Genomic DNA, 24,509 nt, shown 5'->3' on the forward strand with positions numbered 1-24,509 from the left:
TAGTAGGAGAAATACTCCAATGAGGAAGACTTGTCAGGTATCTAGCCACACAGATAAGAAATACCAGATCTGGGCAATGACTTCGCAGACAAATCAATGTGATCACCAACATTTCTTTCCCATTCCCTCACCCCTGGGCTAAGTTCTCCCTGATTAAAGTACCTTTTCTCTAAGTTCAGTTGGAATCCATTCATAAATAAGACTTCACTCATGAATGCTTTCACCTTTATTTTTCTTGATATACTCAAGATACAGACATTTCATCCACCACAGGGTTAAGTGATGAGTGTATGTCTTATGTAAACCAGAGGCTCAACCATGGCTAAACTAACATCTGGCTAAGCAACTAACATCACTGAGAAGGATCTTGGGAAGTTCACCATCACCTTGATGATCTAGGAATTTACTGGGGAATGAATGGCTCCAGGGGGATTCAGAAAATGAAGTCATGAGAAGAAGGTCTGTTATCTTTTGGGTCTCGATGATCACTCTCAATAGTCAGCTGTGGGTTGCTTTCCTTCATTTCTCTCAGCAGCTTCTGGATTTGAGCATCAGATTCATCTATCTTCAACCTAGGAGGTAGAATGTGGGAGAGAGAATGTTTTCTTATTGCTTTGAGGAACTTCATTCCAAATGCCCAGGTGCCTGGCAAAGCTCATGATTTAGGAATTTACAGAGCAAGGGCCATCTGCGTTGGTTATTCTATGCTGCAAAGTAGAGTTCCAGATCGATTTGGTAGGGAAAAAAGATGCTACTGGGTTAACATTGGTGGTGATGGTGATAGTAGTGTAGTCACTAAGTTATGTCTGACTCTACAGTCATGGACCACAGCCCACCAATCTCCTCCTCCTCCAATCTTCCATAGGATTTCCCAGGGGGAGAGTACTGGAGTGGGTTGCCATTTCCTTATCCAGGGCATCTTCCTGACCCAGGATCAAACCCAGGTCTCCCGCACTTGCAGGCAGATTCTTTACCACTGAGCCACCAGGAAGCCCTGGGTTAACACTGTAATGGTATAAAGGTACTACATAGCTTTGGGTGCTTGAATGATCTTGGGTGATTATCATATCATGCTTGGCACTAGAGATGGAGTTGATGAATACCTCTGTGATGTCCGTCTAAAACCTACCTATTCCATAACATTGACAACTTCTATTCGGTGAATCCAGGATGAGGCAGACACACTTGAATCAAGTCAGTGGGATTAGCTTTTTATGCTCCTTGGCTACGAGCTTCTAGATAACTGCTACCCCGTATGTGACCCGTGATAAGACCAGTCTCATTTCTTGGATTTGCCTTTTAGTAACCATATTCAGTCATGTGTATGTGGAAATGGGGAGTGGGGAAGCAGAGGGAATAATTAAATTAAAAATAAAAACAGGAGACCAAGGATATTGGCTGCCGCGTTTCTGATTGGCATTATAGTCCCAATTTTGCTGGCATATTAATCAAAATATGTTTTGATGTTTGAGTTTCACAATATGTCCATGCAACAAACCTTCAGTTATAAGATGAATAAGTTTTGGGGGTCTCATGTACAGCTTGATGACTATAGTTAATAATACTGTATTGTATATCTGATAGCTAAGCGAGTAGATCTTATGTGTTCACACCACACACACAAAGGTAACCGTGTGAGGCAATGGATGTGTTAATTACATTGATTGTGATGCTCATTCCACAATATATACATACACAAAAATATTACACTGCATACCTTAAATATATACAATTGTGTTAATTATATCTCAGTAAAGCTGACAGACCACCCCTGTCCCCAAACTCCATGTACCCCATTAACCTTAAGCTAGCTTGAGCAGAAACCTTGTCAGCAATCAATGTGCTGCTACTGCTGCTGCTAAGTCACTTCAGACGTGTCCGACTCTATGCGACCCCATAGACAGCAGCCCACCAGGCTCCCCCATCCCTGGGATTCTCCAGGCAAGAACACTGGAGTGGGTTGCCATTTCCTTCTCCAATGCGTGAAAGTGAAAAGTGAAAATGAAGTCGTTCAGTCGTGTCCGACTCTTAGCGACCCCAGGGACTGTAGCCCACCAGGCTCCTCCATCCATGGGATTTTCCAGGCAAGAGTACTGGACTGGGGTGCCATAGGCAAGCTAGCTTCAAAATATTTAAAACATGACCCTTCAAGGTCAGACATAGTTGGGTCTATTCATGATTGTCAGAGGTTGGTCATACTCTTTGGTAGAAAAACAAAAAAATATTAACCTTAAAAGCTTCTGCACATCAAAGGAAACTATTAGCAAGGTGAAAAGACAGCCTTCAGAATGGGAGAAAATAATAGCAAATGAAGCAACTGACAAACAACTAATCTCAAAAATATACAAGCAACTCCTACAGCTCAACTCCAGAAAAATAAATGACCCAATCAAAAAATGGACCAAAGAACTAAAGAGACATTTCTCCAAAAAAGACATACAGATGGCTAACAAACACATGAAAAGATGCTCAACATCACTCATTATCAGAGAAATGCAAATCAAAACCACTATGAGGTACCATTTCACACCAGTCAGAATGGCTGCGATCCAAAAGTCTACAAATAATAAATGCTGGAGAGGGTGTGGAGAAAAGGGAACCCTCTTACACTGTTGGTGGGAATGCAAACTAGTACAGCCACTATGGAGAACAGTGTGGAGATTCCTTAAAAAACTGGAAATAGAACTGCCTTATGATCCAGCAATCCCACTGCTGGGCATACACACTGAGGAAACCAGAAGGGAAAGAGACATGTGTACCCCAATGTTCATCGCAGCACTGTTTATAATAGCCAGGACATGGAAGCAACCTAGTTGTCCATCAGCAGATGAATGGATAAAGAAAGCTGTGGTACATATACACAATGGAGTATTACTCAGCCATTAAAAAGAATACATTTGAAGCAGTTCTAATGAGGTGGATGAAACTGGAGCCTATTATACAGAGTGAAGTAAGCCAGAAGGAAAAACATAAATACAGTATACTAACGCATATATATGGAATTTAGAAAGATGGTAACAATAACCCGGTGTATGAGACAGCAAAAGAGACACTGATGTATAGAACAGTGTTTTGGACTCTGTGGGAGAGGGAGAGGGTGGGAAGATTTGGGAGAATGACATTGAAACATGTAAAATATCATGTAAGAAATGAGTCGCCAGTCCAGGTTCGATGCACGATACTGGATGCTTGGGGCTAGTGCACTGGGACGACCCAGAGGGATGGTATGGGGAGGGAGGTGGGAGGAGGGTTTAGGATGGGGAACGCATGTATACCTGTGGCGGATTCATTTTTATATTTGGCAAAACTAATACCATTATGTAAAGTTTAAAAATAAAATTAAAAAAAAAAAGAAAAAAAATGATTAAATCAATCAACTGCATACCTTAAAAAAAAAAAAAAAAAGTCCCATAGATGATCTGTGTGTGGTTGAAAGTGTTGAAGGAATCAGAAATGGGGTGTGAAGAACAGATCAGAAGATACAAATGTGTTACTCTAAGAACAAGGATGGTGCTAGGGAAGACGCTCGAGAGTCCCTTGGACAGCAAGGAGATCAAACAGTCAATACTAAAAGAAATCAACACTTGAGTATTCATTGTAAAGACTGATGCTGAAGCCAAAGATGCAATCTTTTGGCCACCTGATACGAAGAGTCAACTCACCGGAAAAGACCCTGATAGTGGCAAAGACTGAAGGCAAAGGAGAAGGGGGTAGCAGAGGATGAGATGGTTAGATAGCATCACTAACTCCATGGACGTGAATTTGAGCAAACTCTGGAGATGATGGAGGACAGAGGAGCCTGGTGTACTGCAGTCCATGGGGTTGCAGAGTTGGACATGACTTAGTGAATGAACAACAACAAAAGCCATTAATTGTCTAGGTTGCATTTGAGGATTTAAAAAAGCTCTCACACTCTTGGGAAGAGTTTTATGGTTCTTTGTTACCACAATAGCAAATCAACAATAGAGCAAGAACAATATAACAATGAACAAGTAGAAGACAACCAGTTGGTGATAGCTTCTACGATCACAGATTACTTTGATTAGACAGCAAACTCACTCCAAAGAACATGCTTCTAAGTCTGGCATTGACCCATTGGACCTCTGTAACTAATACAGTCCACAAACAAACTTTCCAAAAACACCATAGAAGAGCTGTGATTCCATTTCCCTAATGAGACAATCGCTGGCCACCGTAACTCCCCCTCAGGTAGACAAACCCTAAGTCCAGCCTCTTGGTTTCCAGGTTGAGTTTTTGTCTCCTTCGACTCATCTTCTCTGTCAAAACAATGGAAGGAACCTATGGGAAAATTATCTCATAACCAGACATCAATAAATAAATGAAAGTTGAATGTGAGGATTAAATGCCTACAACAAATTCCTGTAGTTTGTGTTCCCCCAAAACCTAGGATTGTGGAGCAAACACTCAGGGGAGTAGAAGGATCATACCTGAGCGTCTGGAGGGGACAACTTTGAAGTTTCAAGGCATCGCACAGCATATTTACTCCACTGGACCCCAAGGAATTTTGGCCCAGGTCCAGCATGATCAGGTTCTGATTGCTTCTAAGGGCAGATGAGAGTTCTGCACAAGAGAAGGGAGTGATGGCACATCCCCACAACCTGTAGGTGAAACACGCACATTCACTGATTTACTCAACCAGTGCTCGTTGATACCACCCCATATGCTAGGCACACACTTGGGTGGTAGTGGTCTTTGTGGTCAGGGTTGATTTGGGGTCTTCTGTGGTTCACTATGAATTTGGGGATTAAATTTTGTGTGTGGGTATGAAAAATCACATCCTGGTCAAATTTTTCATTTTTATTTATTCTTTAAAGATTTGCCTATTTTTGGCTGACTGGGTTTTCGTTGATGCGTGTGGGCCTTCTCCAGTTGCAATGTGTGGGGGCTACTCTCTAGTTACGGTGTTCAGGCTTCTCACTGCAGTGGTTTCTCTTGTTGGGAAGCATGGGCTCTAGGGTATGCAAACGTCAGCAGTTGCAGCTCACAGGCTCCAGAGCACAGGCTTTAGGAATTGTGGCACATGGGCTTAGTCGTCCTGTGGCATGTGGGATCTTTCTGGACCAGGGATCGAACCCGTGTCCCCTGTATTGGCAGGTGGATTCTTTACCACTGAGCCACCAGGAAAGCCCCATCCTGGTGGAATTTTTTAAATGCTCAATGAAAATTTCGGGGGAGGTCTGCTATATTGATAGTACCTTTTAGATACAGACTAAAGTTCAAAAAAAAAAAAAATCAATAACCTCAGACATGCAGATGACACCACCCTTATGGCAGAAAGTGAAGAGGAACTCAAAAGGCTCTTGATGAAAGTGAAAGTGGAGAGTGAAAAAGTTGGCTTAAAGCTCAACATTCAGAAAACTAAGATCATGGCATCTGGTCCCATCACTTCATGGGAAATAGATGGGGAAACAGTGGAAACAGTGTCAGACTTTATTTTTTTGGGCTCCAAAATCACTGCGGATGGTGACTGCAGCCATGAAATTAAAAGATGCTTACTCCTTGGAAGGAAAGTTATGACCAACCTAGATAGCATATTGAAAAGCAGAGACATTACTTTGCCAACAAAGGTCCGTCTAGTCAAGCCTATGGTTTTTCCTGTGGTCATGTATGGATGTGAGAGTTGGACTGTGAAAAAGGCTGAGCGCCGAAGAAATGATGCTTTTGAACTGTGGTGTTGGAGAAGACTCTTGAGAGTCCCCTGGACTGCAAGGAGATCCAACCAGTCCATTCTGAAGGAGATCAGCCCTGGGATTTCTTTGGCAGGAATGATGCTAAAGCTGAAACTCCAGTAGTTTGGCCACCTCATACCAAGAGTTGACTCATTGGAAAAGACTCTGATGCTGGGAGGGATTGGGGGCAGGAGGAGAAGGGGATGACAGAGGATGAGATGGCTGGATGGCATCACTGACTCAATGGAAGTGAGCCTGGGTGAACTCCGGGAGTTGGTGGTGGACAGGGAGGCCTGGCGTGCTGCGATTCATGGGGTCGCAAAGAGTCGGACACGACTGAGCGACTGAACTGAACTGAACTGAAAGTTTACAAAACCGTAACTCACCATAGACATCTTAGTTTACACAGTGGTTTCTTCAAAGCCTCGCACAGAAACTTCAATCCAATAATTCCTATGTGATTCAGTCCCAGATCCAAGTGTGTGAGGCTTGAATTTTGCTGGAGGAGTGTCGAGAGATGAATGCAGCCATCGCTGGTTATGTTGCAACACCATAGCCTAGAAATCAGATCACATGAAGAAAAAATTTTTCTTTTCTCCCACAGATGAGACACACCAAAACCATGACCATCTATCTCAAGCCATGGCTTTTTAGATGAGTCTGAAGACATTGGAGACAGTAACTAGAAACTGCCCTACTTGAATCCAGTATGCATGTATATACATACAACACACACACACACACACACACACACACACACACACACAGCCAGCACAGACTTACACCAGGGTTTGCAGTTGACATTCAGGGTAAGTCAGGCCCTCACACAGCAGTTTCACCCCACGATCTCCAAGAGCATTCTTGGCCAAACACAGGTGGGTCAGCCTCTGGTTGACAATCAAAGCCGAAGACAGATCTTTGCAGTAGGCTTCTGTAAGCTGACAGTTTTCCAACCTGCAAAAGCACCACACAGATAGCAAGATGGTGAAAACATTTCCAGGACCCAACTTTTCTTGGCTGTCTTCAATGACTAGAGTCCTCGGTCACACCCCTTTTTGTTAATTCTCTGTCAATGGTGTGCTAGTGATAGTGGTCATAAAGGGACAGGAATGAGAGAAGGATGAGATACATAAGCCATTTGTCTGGGGCCAAAAATGGGAGCCAGGCATCTATATCAGTGGGGTGCTCATCCTGGTCACCCAGCAATTCCAGGTGTTACCTCTTCTCTTCTCTGTGTGACCCTACATCTACCACAAAGACGCTCAGTGGAAAGAGGGGAGAGACTTACGACAACCTCTGTAGGAAGCACGTTGGATATCTCAGGGTCATGTAAAGCAACTTGGCTCCCTCATCCAGGAACTCATTTGCTGTGAGGTTCAAGCATGTGAGGGACTGATTGGTTTTGAGGCAGCAGGAGAGATCAGCCCATTGCTGAGTGGTGGCGGAACAAGACACCAACCTGCAGGAGAAATGGCAACAAGTCATTCACGAGGACCAAACACTGGATACACGACTGTCTACAGTTTTGTCTCTCACTCTGTTATGTTAGGGCTTCCCAGGTGGCTCTAGTGGTAAAGAACCCACCTGCCAGTGCAGGAGACTAAGAGACGTGGGTTTGATCCCTGGGCTGGGAAGATCCCCTGGAGGTGGGCATGGCAACCCACTCCAGTATTCTTACCTGGAGAATCCCATGGACAGAATAGCCTGGTGGGATACGGTCCATGGGGTCATAAAGAGTTGGACCCAGCTGAAATGATCTAGCATGCCATTATGTTAACCCTGGATTAAATTATCTGGAGCAGAGGTTGTCCAAGTGTGATTCCTAGACCAGTTGCATCAGCACCACCTGGTAACTGTGTAGAAATGCAAATCGTCTAGAGACTCTAGATGTAGAGGCCAGTGATCTATGTTTTAAGGTATCCTGCAGTCACCTGGGAGATGTCTTTTAACAAATTCCTGGGCCATATACCCAGAATTTGATTCTGAAGATCTGGGTGAGACCCAAGAATTTGGATCTTTTTATCAAGTTCCCCAGGGATGGTACTGCTGCTGGTGGTCTGGAGATGATACATCAAGAACTACTTATTTAGAAATCCAGCCAACCAAGCATATTGTGCAATTGTATTCTATCTGGAGATACGTATTCTATTCCTGGAGGTACACATTCTTCATCATGAGCAAATAAAACTTTATTGGAACACGATATATAGTATCATGATAAAGAATACGCATTTCCAGGAGTAGAATACAGGTAACATGTTTTTCTTTCTTTGGGGGGGGGGTGGGTCACGCTGCCCTGGCATGTGGGATCTTTGTTCCCTGACTAGGGATTGAACCTGCACCCCCTGCAAGGGAAGCATGGCATCTTAAACACTGGACCTCCAGGGGAGTCCCCTCCAGCTCATTTTCTATTCTGGGGCATGTGCTTTAAATGGTGGTGGTTGTTGTTTAGTCATTAAGTCATTCTATCCAGTCAGAATAAGGGATTCCTGCCTCCCTCCGATTTGCACAGCACTGCCGTGTAGGTTTGTGCTAGCTCTATTCACAGGCTGAGGGTTTTCAGTGATGGTGAGGCTGATATACCTGAGATACTGCAGATTACATTTGGGGTTCCTCAAGACCTCACACAATGGGGGAAGCATGTCATTCTGGTCGTTTCCTTGAAGGGTCAGATGTGTTAAAGTCTTGTGACCACCAAAAGCCATGCAAAAGTTCCGATAAGTGTCAGCTGGGGAAATGTTTTTGAGGCTAGGGAAAAGAACAGGTGTTAGCTTGAGTTTGTATACCTACACTGCATACACATAGAATAAAGAGCTGCCATGGGCTTAAATGTTAGAATTAATTTTTTTCATATTTTTACCTTTATTGACATACTGTTCACAGATAAAACTGTGTATATTTAAAGCATATGACTCCATGTTTTGATACACAAGTACCTTGTGAAGTCACCCCTACTATCAAGCCACCACTGCACATAGATCCCCTTCCTTCTTTTCTTCTGTGGTGAGGACACTTATGATGAACTGTCTTAGCAAATTTCAAGTATTCAGAGCAGTAATGTTAGCAGTCATCACATTGGTGTCCATCAGGTCACCAGAACTTACCATCTTGCATAGCTGAAACTTTGTGCTGTTTAATGAACAGCTCATTACAATTAGAAGCTCGAGTTTCATTTTTTTTTAAAGCAGGAAAGAATTTTAATTATTCAATTCTTCTCACAGAAGAAAAAAATCTGAGCTGTTAGTAGCTGTCATGTCATAGATGGATAGACAGACAGATAGATGATAGATCTTATGAAAGTAGAAGCTCCAATTTCTTTGGTTGTTTCAAACTTTTTCCAAAGTGAAGTCAGTCATAAGCAGTTATTTTAGACAAAAGCTGTTCTCCTATGGCTTTTTGAGAAAGATAAGGCAGTATCTCTTTTTCTTGAAGTGTTACCAATGGATGCATTTCAACAATGCTATGTTCTTGATGACAAAATTATAATGGAGGAATCACAGTTCAGGTATTCAAAATTGGACTCAGGTGGCTACTGGGACTCTGGTCTCAGACACCTCTCTGCATCACTGAGAACTTGAACTTTCTTAAAAAGCCCAAGGACACCACCCTCCAACCCCACCCTTATGGTCTCTCCAATCTCCCCTTGTAACTATGTAAGCATTTCAAACCCCAAGCAATCCTTGCTCAAGGAGCACTCTTACTTCTTGCCAGTTCCAATTATAATTCTTGATAAACAACTCAGGTAACTGACTGTAACACTGCATTTTCTGCTTTATAAACCTCCTCAATTTTGTAGTCATGGGGAACACAGTTTAAACATTTCCTGAATCTGTGTCTCTTGGGCTGTGGTCCTAAATGACCCCAAATCAGCACCTTTTAATCTCAATCAAGTCTCCATTTCTGAAATGTTGGTTAACAGCCTGCTGAATACTTTGACTCCAAGGAATGCTCTTGGGCTTAGAATCAGGACTGCAGAGCCAATAAAACCCAAAGTGGGAAGAGCTCTTATTTCTCTGCGTCGAGAAAGAAAAATACCAAAAGAGGACTAGCTACACAAACGAACCTCAGGTCCAGGAAAACTTTAACTAAAATGCTATCCTAGGGGGACAAAATGTGAGAAGCTTGGACATGCCCTGAAGTTTTAATGCAGGGACTAGCTGCTACTTACACCACTTTCTGGAGACTAGACGCAGCAGAGGCTATTTTTTCACAAAGAATTCTCACTGAAGAGGTACTGAGGAAGCTCTGACTGATGTCCAGAAACAGCAGACTCCTGCTTGAGTCAAACACAGAACAAAGATCCATCCAGAGAGGGAGCATGTGTTGCTCATTCTGGGACCTATGGGAAAGAGATGAAGGAGGGACTTAACAAACACTGCTGGAGAGAAAAGTGGCATTTGTCTGTCTTCGTGAATGTGTTTCAGGTTGCTCTATGCATTATTGTTGTTTAGTTGCTCGGTTGTCTTCTACTCTTTGTGATTCTATGGACTGTAGCCTGCCTGGCTCCTCTGTCCATGGGATCTCCCAGGCAAGAATACTGGAGGGGGTTGGCATCCCCTTCTCCAGGAGATCTTCCTGACTCAGGGATCGAACCTGCATCTCCTGAACTGGCAGGTGGATTCTTTACTACTGAGCCACCTGGGAGGCCCTAATAAGAAATTATAACTGTAAAAGTTGGGTGATTTAATTATTTAGCACAAGTATCAGACAACCCAATACCTAAGACATATTACTGGAGAAAGAACTTGAACTTCTCACATGTCAACCTAATAGAGCCTTAAAATAAGTCAAAATTCTAACCATATCATTGATCAAAGATTGAGAGCAATATACATCATTGATAAACACTTAAGAGTAGGTGTACACATCAATGGAGGTTATTTGGATATTTGATGGTAAATCCATATACGTAATATTCAAGCTAATTTATAACCATATTTGCTGACCTAAGATGATGTCCATAAAATCTTGAGAAAATACAATCTTTAAGTGGTTGCATATTCATATACAAAGATTTCTCAAAGAATGGTTATTTTGTTCTGGTGACTGGTCTTTAGTGGAAGGATTTTAGCAGAGGAAAGATATAGGAGACCTGGGTTCAATCCCTGGGTCAGGAAGATCCCATGGAGTAGGAAATGGCAACCCACTTCAGTATTCTTGCCTGGGAAATCCCATGGACAGAGGAGCCTGGTGGGCTATAGTCCATGGGATCGCAAAAGAGTCAGACACAACTCAGTGACTAAACAAAGATTTAGATAAATTAGTATGCAAGCCTGTCAAAACATCTGAGTGAAAGAAGGGGAAAAATTAGAATATGAATATAAATGGATCCATAAGGTAGAGAAATGCTGATGTCAAGTTACCATGGTCCTAACACTTTCTGGAAGTAAATCAAGCTTATGACTTCACCAAGTGGTGAAGGAAAGTGGGAGAATGTTAAGGGAATATATAAAACAGACACCTCCACCAGGGGGCTAATGAGGGCATTTTATTCTAGTTCAACATATATACATGAAGATTTCAGACACAGATTTCAGATAACAACGTAGGAGGGAGGAAGAGGTGAGTTGATAAGATGAATATCAGTACGTTGACAGGTATTACACACCACCGTGAGGTAGAGATTTTAGATTGTGACCACAGGACTTTATAAGCCAATAGACTTGAGCTCTAATCCCAGCCAAATACTCTTTTCTGAAGCCAATATCTTCATCTTAACATGGAAGGTGACCTGTTTCTAGTAGGTGCCAAGTTAGAGGTATTTGGAAGCTGCACATGATCTCAGTTGATGTTATTTGTGCCTAAATTGAAAATAACAAAGATTCATAACTGGCCATCTCATTATCTAAGTCTGTCAGGTGAAGTTCCTGGGAGGAGAGTCTCCGTGATCATGGGTGAGGTGTGGTGTTCAGAAACTTGGATTCAACTCCTAACTCCATCTTTAATGCTTTTCTTGAAGTCATGCCCCAAATGGGACCACCATGTTATACATCTCCCCAAATCTACACAGCCAACCTGCAGACTGAAACAGGTGGAAACATTAAAAAAAAATGGTTTGGCTAAAGGAAAATGGAGGTGGGTCTTCAAAGAAGTTCTGGTTCCAAAGCTCCCATTTCTAATGCCATCCTACCTCCTGCCTTGAATGTTAGGTTGGCAGGACACAAGGCCACAAGAGGCCACTTACTGACCTTAAGCAAGAGGGAGCAAGACACACTGGCTTTTTCTTAATGAACCATGGAATAAGCAAAAGATAGGAGAACTAGCCGGGTGAAAAATGAGTTCTGACCTTTCAACTTGAGTGCCTGATTCCAGTGCGGTATCATTATCCAGGAATATCCCCTCTTCTACCTGAAGTGAAAGTTTCTGCAAGTTTCCACAGTGCTTGAGGCAGAATGATGAGTGCACGACATCCGTTTCATTTTTCAAATGCAGGGACATCTCCTTAACATGGGCCATGGCATCTTTCACGAGCTGCTCCTCCTGAGACTCGTACAGACAGCTCAGAACCTCCTTCGTGTCCATTACGGAAAAGGATTTCTTCCCATGGGGCATCAATGTGTATTTCAGTAGCTCCCGCTTGATCTCCGTTGATACCAGACAGCCGAAAGTCGTCTCCAGCTCCATGGCCCTTCTTTCGTTGCAGAGGCCAAACAGGAAGTACCCGACGTGAGTCAGGCTGGGGTTCTTCAGCCTTTCCTCCTTGGACAGCAGTTTCCCCACATTCCCAACGTGCCACTGGCGGCGGCCCAGCCCTTCCTCCTCTTGCTCTTCTGGCTCCAACACATAGAACATGGCGGCCAGAAACTGCTGGACGCTGAGATGGATGAAAGAGTAGCAGGCCTCACCGTCTTCACTCTTCTGGAGAATATTCCCGTCCAGGAAAGGACAGAGGGCAGACGGGTCCACGCCAAGTCGCCTGAGGTCTTCCCCATCGAACACAGAGCTCTGCGTCCACACGCCCTCAGCAGCCAAGAGGCACAGGGGCTTGAGCGGAGCCTGGAGGCCCCGCCTGGGGCCGCCGCCATGCGGCGGGGTGAAGCGGCCGCAGAGGAAGCGCAGGAACAGGGCCGTGGTGGTCCTGCAGGTGGCGGCGGGGTCCTCCCCCCTCTCCATCTGCTGTCTCAGGCAGGTGCAGACCATCCAGCACACGGAGGGCGCTGAGCCCAGCTGGAACAGAGCCGCGTTGTTCTTCATCAAGTCGAAAGCTCGCAGGGCCTGACTCTCCTCTTCAAAGTGTTTCAGGAAATACGCCTTCCGGTCCTCCTCCAAGAACCCCTCCATCTCTATGAAGAGCGGCTGTTCTGTTAAGAGCCGCAGCTCCCTCAGGGCTCCCGGTCGGGTGGTGATGAGTAAGGTGGCCTTGGGTAGCATCTTTCTCTTCAGTAAACTCCCCAGGAGGACGGGCACCGGCTTCTGCTTCTTCCAGTCGCCACATATGTCGTGGATGAGCGCCTCCGAGGGGACCTTCAGCTCATCAAAACTGTCGAGGATGAACAGGACTTTCTGTGCCTGGGCCAGGATTGCTGGTATGTCGTCCTGCACATGTGGCCAGTTGGCAGATATCAGCTCTGCAAAGGTGCACGTCCCCATGTGGTTGAGCTCCTTGCAGCTGAGGTAGAAGGCGAAGTTGAAGGTCTCTGCCAGGTTGTCCTGTGTCCAGTCCAGCATCAATTTCTTTGCCAGCGTGGTTTTCCCAACGCCAGCAGGACCGTGCAGCACCACAGTGTGTGGAAATGGCCCGGCCGGCATTTTAGGATTACAGAATGGGATCAGGGTCTCATATCTTTGGGTGACAATACAAACATCTTCACTGAGTCTGGGCCAGAAGTTCTTCCAGTGTTGACAGAACTTCTTTTTCAATATATTTCTGTATTTATCTTGTTTACCTTCAGTGATAAGAGTCAGGGGATAGAAAGATATAGTTGGTTATTCATTAGGGAGATGATGCTTTGTTTTAAGTAGGAAAGGGAAAAAGAAATGAGGTTTATAAAGAACCACCCAACACCAAACTCACTCCAGGTAGAGAGGACAGACCTGGCTTTTCTCCTTCCAAATCTTCTTTCGTTTCTTGTAGGTTTGTGACATCTTCTTCCTGTACTTGGGCCAGCTCTGCAAAATACAAATTAAAGTGAGCTTGACACAAAACCGGTGTACTTCTTCTTCTTCTTCTTCTTTTTTTTTTTTTACCAGAAATATGGTGTTAAAGTAGACTCCAAGGAGTCCAGAATCTAAGTTTTTTGTCCACAGTGTGTGCTGGGATGTGTAAAGTTGGGTTTATAGTGATGAAGATAGCAAGTGAGTCCCTAAACCAAGTTGCATGCCTCTACTCTGTGGAACCATAACAAGAAATGCTGCCTCTATCACAACTCAATGTGGTTTATTGAAATTATCTGTCTATCTTTTCCAAAGGATTAGAAGAAGTGCCCATAAAACGGGTAATGGATCTTCCCCATAATAGTCTCAAGTCATTTTAGGAGCTCAGTATTAAAGTACAGGCAACTTGTAAGTATGCACCCAAGATAAATGGGCATATGTCTATACAAAGACTTGCACCCTCTATACTAAGAGTGTGCATGGCAGCGTTATTCAAGACAGTCAATAAATAGATATGATTCAAACTTCCCTTCCCTGATAAATGAGCAACCTAAACATTTTATATCCTCAATAGAATATTACTCAGCAACAAAAAGGAATGGATCAGTGACACATGTAACAACATGGATGAACCTCAAAAGCATTTTTTTTTGAAAGTTGCTCAGTTGTGTTTAACTCTTTGTGACCCCCATGGACTATACAGTCCATGGAATTCTCCAGGCCAGAATACTGGAGTGGGTTGCCATGCCCTTGTCCCGGGGATCTTCCCAACCTAGGGATTGAACCCAGGTCTCCCACATTGCAGGCAGATTATTTACCAACTGAGCCACAAGAGAAGCCCAAGAATACTGGAGTGGGTAGCCTATCCCTTCTTCAGCAGATCTTTCCAACCTAGGAATTGAACTGGGGTCTCCTGTGTTGCAGGTGGATTCTTTACCAACTGAGCTATCAGGAAAGCCCCCCAAACCTCAAAAATGTTATTGTAATTAAAAAAGAAAACAGACACAAAAGACCACACATATTCAGAAATGGAGAATATAGAGAGACAAAAAAATTAATGGCTGCCTGGACTTGGGGGATAGAGACCAGGGAACAGTTACATATGGACAAGAAGGATCTTTCTGGAGGTGATGGAAAGATTGTAAAATTGAATAGTGATGATTTTTGTACAACTCAGTAAATTGACTAAAAGTTATTAACAGGTACATTTAAAATGAATGAAATTTATGATACATAAATTATACTTCAACAGAGCTGTTGAAGCAGACTTGAGAGTGAGACTAATGTTAAACTGGCCTCCACATTGGTTGAGGCAAATCAGCTACTTACAATAGGTCTCAATTTTCTAATCTGTGAGTTGATACTATCAAAGTTGTCTGAACAATTGGCAAAATCTTAAGAAAATTCTATACGACATACTCCTGATTTTCCATGAACTGAATTCTGGCTTTCCCAAATGTTTATTTCCCTCTTTATTCTTACATAATAGGAATAAGACAGGGAGGAAGGCATTCTCCATAAGACAACTGGGGACAATGAATCAGTTCAGTCCAGTCACTCAGTCGTGTCCGACTCTTTGCAACCCCATGGACTGCAGCATGCCAGGCTTCCCTGTCCATCACCAACTCCCAGAGCCTATTCAAACTCATGTCCATTGAGTCGGTGATGGGATCCAGCCATCTCATTCTGTCGTCCTCTTCTCCTGCCTTCAATCTGCCTTCCAGCATCAGGGTCTTTTCAAATGAGTCAGTTCTTCACACCAGGTGGCCAAAGGATGGATGTTTCAGCTTCAGGATCAGTCCTTCCAATGAATATTCAGGACTGATTTCCTTTAGGATGGACTGGTTGGATCTCCTTGCAGTCCAAGGGGCTCTCAAGAATCTTCTCCAACACCACAGTTCAAAAGCATCAATTCTTTGGTGCTCAGCTTTCTTTATAGTCCAACTCATACATGACTACTGGAAGAACCATATCTTTGAATAGATGGACTTTTGTTGGCAAAGTAATGTCTCCGCTTTTTTATTTTTTATTTTTATTTATTTTTTTTATTCTTCCAATTTTATTTTATTTTTAAACTTTACATAATTGTATTAGTTTTGCCAAATATCAAAATGAATCCACCACAGGTATACATGTGTTCCCCATCCCGAACCCTCCTCCCTCCTCCCTCCCCATACCATCCCTCTGGGCCGTCCCAGTGCACCAGCCCCAAGCATCCAGCATCATGCATCGAACCTGGACTGGCAACTCGTTTCCTACATGATATTTTACATGTTTCATTGCCATTCTCCCACATCTTCCCACCCTCTCCCTCTCCCACGGAGTCCATAAGACTGTTCTATACATCAGTGTCTCTTTTGCTGTCTCGTACACCGGGTTATTGTTACCATCTTTCTAAATTCCATATATATGCGTTAGTATACTGTATTTATGTTTTTCCTTCTGGCTTACTTCACTCTGTATAATAGGCTCCAGTTTCATCCACCTCATTAGAACTGATTCAAATGTATTCTTTTTAATGGCTGAGTAATACTCCATTGTGTATATGTACCACAGCTTTCTTATCCATTCATCTGCTGATGGACATCTAGGTTGCTTCCACGTCTTGGCTATTATAAACAGTGCTGCGATGAACATTGGGGTACACGTGTCTCTTTCCCTTCTGGTTTCCTCAGTGTGTATGCCCAGCAGTGGGGTTGCTGGATCATAAGGCAGTTCTATTTCCAGTTTTTTAAGGAATCTCCACACTGTTCTCCATAGTGGCTGTACTAGTTTGCATTCCCACCAACAGTGTAAGAGGGTTCCCTTTTCTCCACACCCTCTCCAGCATTTATTATTTGTAGACTTTTGGATCGCTGCCATTCTGACTGGTGTGAAATGGTACCTCATAGTGGTTTTGATTTGCATTTCTCTGATAATGAGTGATGTTGAGCATCTTTTCATGTGTTTGTTAGCCATCTGTATGTCTTTTTTGGAGAAATGTCTATTTAGTTCTTTGGCCCATTTTTTGATTGGGTCGTTTATTTTTCTGGAGTTGAGCTGTCTCCGCTTTTTAATATGCTGTCTAGGTTGACTATGAACATGTCTAGGGGACTATGAATATTGGTGAAATAAAGTTAGAGAGAGATGAGGTTCCCCCAAAGAGTGAGAGAGGACAGCCAGGAAGGGTCTACTTCATTTAGTTTACTCCAATATTGGATGTCCTAAGATCAACCTGGCTCTTCGTCTTCCTCTTCTCCTACATGCTGCTGTGTTTGTTCCTGGGTTTTCATATTTTGTTATCCCTGAAGAAAAGGGAGGGTGTTATGGTCTTGCCACTATGCCAGTATTGAAGCTTCTGTTTATAAGAGAGTGGAATTTCAAGAAGTTTCAAGTTCAACAATTGGGTCTCAATGTCTAAGCCCAGATTACATGAAAAGGGTATTATTGAGGTTCTGGAGATAAAATTAAAGTGTCAGGCCATGATCTCAGTGCCATTCTGACAACTGAATTCCTGTGCAGTTAAGAAATGGGCACATACAGACAATGGCTCTTTCCGAGGGGCATCAAAAAGTCTTCAAGACAAATTCCCTAGTTTCTGACAAGGTATGTAAAATTACATAGTCATAGGATGCAACCTTGGAACAGGGAGAAGTCATACAGGAGAAGAAATACTTCAAGTGCAACATGGATAATGAAGAGGTGAGGGAGTTCCCTGGTGGTCCAGTGGTTGGGATTCTGAGCTTTAGTGCTGAGGACCTGAATTCAATCCCTGGTCAGGAAGCTAGGACCTCAAAGGCAAAACAAAAGAAGAGGTGAATGTGTGGAACATGTGAAAAGGTATCCAGGAGGCAACAGGATATGAGTATCTGAAGTTCAGGGAAATGCTGAAGATGTCACCTGGAGAGTCCTTGGCATATAAATAGCCAGTAAGACTCCATGTGAGCCTTCTAGGATAAGTATACATAGTGAAAAATGGCCAACCAACCATTCATTTTGAAAATTAAACAGGAGAGCAGGGGCTCTGGGGAAAAAATGTTTGTATACAGGTGATGTCATGTTGCCAAGAGTTAAGTTTTCTTTAAGGATTTTTTTTTTTTTTGATGTGGACCACTTTTATGAAGTCTTTAATAATTTATTACAATATTGCTTCTGTTTTTTTTTTTTTTTTTTGCCATTAAGGTACGTGGGGATCAAACCTGCATCTCCTGCCTTAAGGTGAAGTCTTAACCACTTAACCATCAGGGAAGTCCCCAAGAGAAAGATTTTTAGACAAGGAACTCTCTGATGCTAGTTTAGTTAGAACATTAAATTAAATATCAACTTTGAGGCTGGTGCTATTCCTTAAAGCATTGCCAAATGTCAACTCCAACAGATCATTAGCTTATGTTTGAATTTAGATCATAACTGTAGGACATTTAACATATTTATGTATCAGTAGAAGCAGTTAGATTTTTGGTAGGGGAATTATGTATGAATGGCTGTCTTCACTTTTCAAACCAGCCCCCAGTCTACAATTTTCTTGAACCCAAGTTATTTTTAAAGATACTGGGGATGTCAAGAGAAGATAATGTTGAAAATCACAAATTCAAAAATCATTTTTGGCTGGGATTAGCAAGCATTTTTTAAAAAATCCTCTCTGCAAAGGAGCAGATAATGAAGATTTTCTGTTTTATGCCCAATATAGTTTGTTGCAATTACTCATCTCTGCCCTTGTGGGGCAGAAGCAGTCATAGGTAATATAATATATAAGCAAATGACTATGCTGTGTACAAATAAGTTTATTTATATTAACATGTACTTAAATTTGAATTTCACATGATTTTCATAGACCATAAAATATTTCTTTTTTTAAAAATATAATTTATTGGCTGTATTGGATCTTGGGGTTTCCCTTATAGCTCAGTTAGTAAAGAATCCACCTGCACTGCAGGAGACCCAGGTTCGATTCCTGGGTCAGAAAGATCCCCTGGAGAAGGGATTGGCTACCCACTCCAGTATTCTAGCCTGGAGAGTTCCATGGACTGTATAGTCCATGGGGTCCCAAAGAGTTGGACATGACTGAGTGACTTTCAACTGGGTCTTAGTTGTGACATGTGGGATCTAGTTCCCAGCCCAGGGATTGAACCCTAGCCCCCTGCATTGAGATCATGGAATCTTAGCTACTCAAAAACCAAGCAAGTCCCTGTAAAATATTCTTTTGATCTTCCCAGCCACTTAAAAATGCAAATACCATTCTTAGCTTGTGAAGAAGTGAAGTAAAGTCGCTCAGTTGTGTCCGACTCCTTGCGACCCCATGGACTATAGCCTACAAGGCTCCTCTGTTCACAGAATTTTCCAGGCAAGAGTACTGGAGTGGGTTGCCATTTCCTTCTCCAGGGGATCTTCCCGACCCAGGGATTGAAGGATCTACAAAAGCTGATGCTTTGGAAGCCATGGTTTGCCAACCCTGGCTTTAGGAGACTAAAGTAAAATTCAGCCTATTCAGATTCCAAGAGGAAGTTCACTCTGTCTCATGTTTGCATGCATTTACTGATTTCTGGCATAAACATTGCCTCATTGTACCTTTCAGTGTCTTACTGTTGCCCACCTGGGTGACAGAAGAGGTGAGGTCTTCTGTTTCTTTGCATTCCTACTGCTCAGCATGATGTATTTTCTAATTAAAACAATCCTGAATTCTAAAATCTCACTTTTAGATAAAGTGAGATTGTGAATGAGGTGACTTACCTAACGACGGAGGCTTATTTTCCTGAAGTGACTTCAAAGCTGTTTCTGAAAAAAAAAAAAAAAAAAGGAAGAAATTAACATTTTTCAGAGCCCAGACCCTGGTAGTTGTACAGCCCTCTGAGTTTACTCAAGTGATTTTAAAATTTGCACCCTCCAGATGGCTTCAGGGGCTAAAACCATCACCTGTCCATTGAAGAGGTAACAGTAGGCTAAAAACTGAAGCTGGGGCTTCCCTGGTGGTTCAGTGGTTAAGAGTCCATGTTTCTAATGCAGGGGGTGAGGGTTTGATTCCTGGTAGGGGAACTAAGATCCTACACGCTATGTGGTGTGGCCAAAAAATAAAGATAAAATAAAATTTACAAAAAGCTAAAAACTGAATTTAAATTGGCAACTAAAGAAAATGCACTTTCTCCCCCACAAATTCATCAAAAGATCATCTGAATGCTGAGCAACTTCCACAAAGCAACTTCTGAATGCTGACAGAGGACACCAGGTACCCAGAAAGGCAGCCCATTCTCTTTGAAAGGAGGTAGGACAAAATAGAAAAGTCAAAAAGAGACAAAAGAGTTAGGGATGGAGACTCATCCTGGGGAGGGAGTTGTGAAGGAGGAGAAGTTTACAAACAGCAGGAAACCCTCTCATCAGCGGGTCTGTGGGGAGTTTTGGAGTCTCCAACCTAATCAGAGGGCAACATAACCAGAAGAAGAAGAAGAAGAAGAAGAAGAAGAAGAAGAAGAAGAAGAAGAAGAAGAAAAACCCACAGAATCTGTGCCTAACTGCAACTCCCAGTGGAGAAGTAGCCCAGACACTCTTGTCTGCCACCAGCGAGCAGGGGCTGGACAGGGAGATGTGGGCTGCATGCTTAGGGTAAGGACCAGGCCTGAATGCCCTGAGGACAATCTGAGGGAGCTGATGCTTTTTAACTGTGGTATTGGAGAAGACTCTTGAGAGTCCCTTGGACTTCAAGGAGATCCAACCAGTCCTTCCTAGAGGAAATCAGTCCTGGGTGTTCATTGGAAGGACTGATGCTGAAGGTGAACTCCAGTACTTTGGCCACCTGATATGAAGAACTGACTCATTGGAAAAGACCCTGATGCTGGGAAAGAATGAAGGGAGGAGGAGAAGGGGACGACAGAGGATGAGATGACTGGATGGCATCACTGACTCAGTGGACATGAGTTTGAGTCAACTTTGGGAGTTGGTGATGGACAGGGAGGCCTGGCATGCTGCAGTCCATGGGGTCGCAAAGAGTCGGACATGACTGAGCGACTGAACTGAACTGAATTGACTGAACCTCTACTCTAGATTTTTAAGCTTTGCTTTTTGGTATTTGCTGTCAATTTTGTACCTTTAAGAATCTAATCTTCAATATCCATTTTCACTTAGGGGTGTGATTACTAGCTTGATTGCTCTCTCCTCTTTTGACTCTCCCTTTTCTCCCTCAGGTCACATCTATCTCCTCTCTCCCCCTTCTCTACTTAACTCTGAATCTCTCTGGGTGTTCCAGGCTGCAAAGAGCACATAGGGAATTGATTACTGGCTAGACTGCTCTCTCCCCTTTTGACTCCCCCTCTTCTTCTCCTGGTCACCTCTATCTCCCTCCTCCCTCTTCTTTTCTCCATGTAACTCTGTGAACCTCTCTGGGTCTCCCTCACTGTGGAGAATTTTTTCACCATTAACCTAGATGTTTTATCATCTGTGCTGTATGGATGGAGAAGTCTAGAGGCTACTGTAAGAATAAGACTGAAAACCAGAGGCTTAAATCCAAAATTTGAGAACACCACAGAACTCCTGATTCCAGGGAACGTTAATAGACAAGAGCTCATTCAAAAGCCTCCATACCTCCACTGAAACAAAGCTCCGCCCAAGAGCCAACAAGTTCCAGAGCAAGACATACCAGACTAATTCTCAAGCAATGCAGGAACACAGCCCTGAGCACTTAAATACATGCTGCCTAAAGCCATGCTAAGCCCATAGACACCCCAAAACTCACTACTGAACACTTCATTGCACTCTAGAGAGAAGAGATCCACTCCAACCACCAGAACACAGATGCAAGCTCCTCTAACCAGGAAACCTTGACAAGCCACTAGTCCAACCCCACTGACAGGGAGCAAGCTCCACAATAAAGAGGAACCACAAACTTCCAGCCTAAAGAGAGGCCATCCCAAACACAGCAATCTAAACAAAATGAAAAGGCAGAAAAATATACAGCAGGTAAAGGAACATGATAAATGCCCACCAAACCAAACAAAAGAGGAAGAGATGGGTAGTCTACCTGAAAAAGAATTCAGAATAATGATAGTAAAGGTGATCCAAAATCTTGAAAACAAAATGGAGTTACAGATAAATAGATTAGAGACAAGGATTGAGAAGATGCAAGAAATGTTTACAAGGACCTAGAAGAAATAAAAAAGAGTCAATCAATAATGAATAATGCAAGAACTGAGATCAAAAACACTCTGGAGGGAACCAACAGTAGAATGACTGAGGCAGAAGATAGGATAAGTGAGGTGGAAGGGAGAATTGTGGAAATAAGTGAAGCAGAGAGGAAAAAATAAAAAAGAATTAAAAGAAATGAGGACAACCTTGGAGACCTCCTGGACAATGTTAAATGCCTCAACATTTGAATCATAGGAGTCCCAGAAGAAGAAGACAAAAAGAAAGGTCATGAGAAAATACTAGAGGAGATAATAGTTGATAACTTCCATAAAATGGGGAAGGAAATAGCCACCAAAGTCCAAGAAACCCAGAGAGTCTTAAACAGGGTAAACCCAAGGTGAAACACCACAAGACACATATTAATCAAATTAACGGAGATCAAACACTAAGAGCAAATATTAAAAGCAGCAAGGGAAAAGCAACAAATAACACATAAGGGGATCCCCATAAGGATAAGAGCTTATCTTTCAATAGAAACTCTTCAGGCCAGAAGAAAATGACAGGACATACTTAAAGTGATGAAAGAGAAAAACCTACAACCCAGATTACTATACCCAGCAAGGATCTCATTCAAATATGAAGGAGAAATCAAAAGGTTTACAGACAAGCAAAAGCTGAGAGAATTCAGCACCACCAAAACTTCAACAAATGCTAAAGGATCTTCTCTAGACAGGAAACACAGAAAAGTGTATAAACTTGAATTCAAAAGAACAAAGTAAATGGCAATGGGATCATAATTATCAATAATTACCTTACATGTAAATGGGGGTTGAATGCCCCAACCAAAAGACAAAGACTGGCTGAATGGATACAAAAACAAGACCCCTATAGATGCTGTCTACAAGGGACCCACTTCAAACGAAGGGACACATAAAGACTTAAAGTGAAGGGCTGGAAAAAGATATTTCATGCAAATGGAGACCAAAAGAAAGCAGGAGTAGCAATACTAATATCAGATAAAATAGACTTTGCAATAAAGGCTGTGAAAACAGACAAAGAAGGACACTACATATTGATCAAAGGATCAATCCAAGAAGAAGATATAAAAATTATAAACACATATGCACCCAACATAGAGGCACCAAAATATGTAAGGCAAATGTTGACAAGTGTGAAAGGGGAAATTAAAAGTAACACAATAGAAGTGGGAGCCTTTAATACCCCACTCACACCTATGGATAGATCTACCAAACAGAAAATTAGCAAGGAAAAGCAAACTTTAAATGATACAATGGACCAGTTAGACCTAATTGATATCTATAGGACATTTCACCCCAAAACAATGAATTTCACTTTTTCTCAAGTGCACACGGAACACCAGGATAGATCACATCCTGGGCCATAAATCTAGCCTTGGTAAATTTTATTTTATTTTATTTTTAAATTATTTTTTTAATTTTATTTTATTTTTAAACTTTACATAATTGTATTAGTTTTGCCAAATATCAAAGTGAATCCATCACAGGTATACATGTGCTCCCCATCCTGAACCCTCCTCCCTCCTCCCTCCCCATACCATCCCTCTGGGTCGTCCCAGTGCACTAGCCCCAAGCATCCAGTATCGTGCATTGAACCTGGACTGGCATCTCGTTTCATACATGATATTTTACATGTTTCAATGCCATTCTCCCAAATCTTCCCACCCTCTCCCTCTCCCACAGAGTCCATAAGACTGTTCCATACATCAGTGTCTCTTTTGCTGTCTCGTACACAGGGTTATTGTTATCATCTTTCTAAATTCCATATATATGCGTTAGTATACTGTATTGGTGCTTTTCCTTCTGGCTTACTTCACTCTGTATAATAGGCTCCAGTTTCATCCACCTCATTAGAACTGATTCAAATGAATTCTTTTTAATGGCTGAGTAATACTCCATTGTGTATATGTACCACAGCTTTCTTATCCATTCATCTGCTGATGGACATCTAGGTTGCTTCCACGTCCTGGCTATTATAAACAGTGCTGTGATGAACACTGGGGTACACGTGTCTCTTTCCCTTCTGGTTTCCTCAGTGTGTATGCTCAGCAGTGGGATTGCTGGATCATAAGGCAGTTCTATTTCCAGTTTTTTAAGGAATTTCCACACTGTTCTCCATAGTGGCTGTACTAGTTTGCATTCCCACCAACAGTGTAAGAGGGTTCCCTTTTCTCCACACCCTCTCCAACATTTATTATTTGTAGACTTTTGGATCGCAGCCATTCTGACTGGTGTGAAATGGTACCTCATAGTGGTCTTGATTTGCATTTCTCTGATAATGAGTGATGTTGAGCATCTTTTCATGTGTTTGTTAGCCATCTGTATGTCTTCTTTGGAGAAATGTCTATTTAGTTCTTTGGCCCATTTTTTGATTGGGTCATTTATTTTTCTGGAGTTGAGCTGTAGGAGTTGCTTGTATATTTAACTGAAATCATTTCAAGCATCTTTTCTGATCACAGTGTGGTAAGATTAGATGTAACTACAGGAAAAAAACTATTAAAAATGCAAACATATGAAGGCTAAACAATACACTGCTGAATAACCAACAAATCACAGAAGAAATAAAAAATGAAATCAAAATATGCATAGAAACAAATGA

The 24,509-nt window shown here is 42.5% G+C and overlaps 1 protein-coding gene across 2 annotated transcripts in view; it reads right to left on the reverse strand.

The window, feature by feature from the left end:
- Positions 1-225: 225 nt before the first annotated feature.
- NLRP2 (NLR family pyrin domain containing 2) overlaps positions 226-24,509 on the reverse strand; it is a 33,932-nt gene continuing 9,648 nt past the window's right edge. The window contains exons 3-12 of one of the 2 annotated variants that reach the window (XM_061389327.1): positions 19,491-19,535; positions 13,725-13,799; positions 11,977-13,576; positions 9,859-10,029; positions 8,274-8,438; positions 6,979-7,149; positions 6,474-6,644; positions 6,077-6,247; positions 4,449-4,619; positions 226-572 (exon numbers count right to left, since the gene is read on the reverse strand). In XM_061389327.1, coding sequence (XP_061245311.1) covers positions 434-572; positions 4,449-4,619; positions 6,077-6,247; positions 6,474-6,644; positions 6,979-7,149; positions 8,274-8,438; positions 9,859-10,029; positions 11,977-13,576; positions 13,725-13,799; positions 19,491-19,535 — 2,879 coding nt within the window. In that variant the 3' untranslated portion in view covers positions 226-433. The remainder of the gene's footprint in view (positions 573-4,448; positions 4,620-6,076; positions 6,248-6,473; positions 6,645-6,978; positions 7,150-8,273; positions 8,439-9,858; positions 10,030-11,976; positions 13,577-13,724; positions 13,800-19,490; positions 19,536-24,509) is intronic. The other variant, XM_061389326.1, reaches the window with a different exon arrangement.

The sequence above is a fragment of the Bos javanicus genome, chromosome 18, assembly GCF_032452875.1.
Source record: "Bos javanicus breed banteng chromosome 18, ARS-OSU_banteng_1.0, whole genome shotgun sequence".
NCBI classification, from domain to species: Eukaryota; Metazoa; Chordata; class Mammalia; order Artiodactyla; family Bovidae; genus Bos; species Bos javanicus.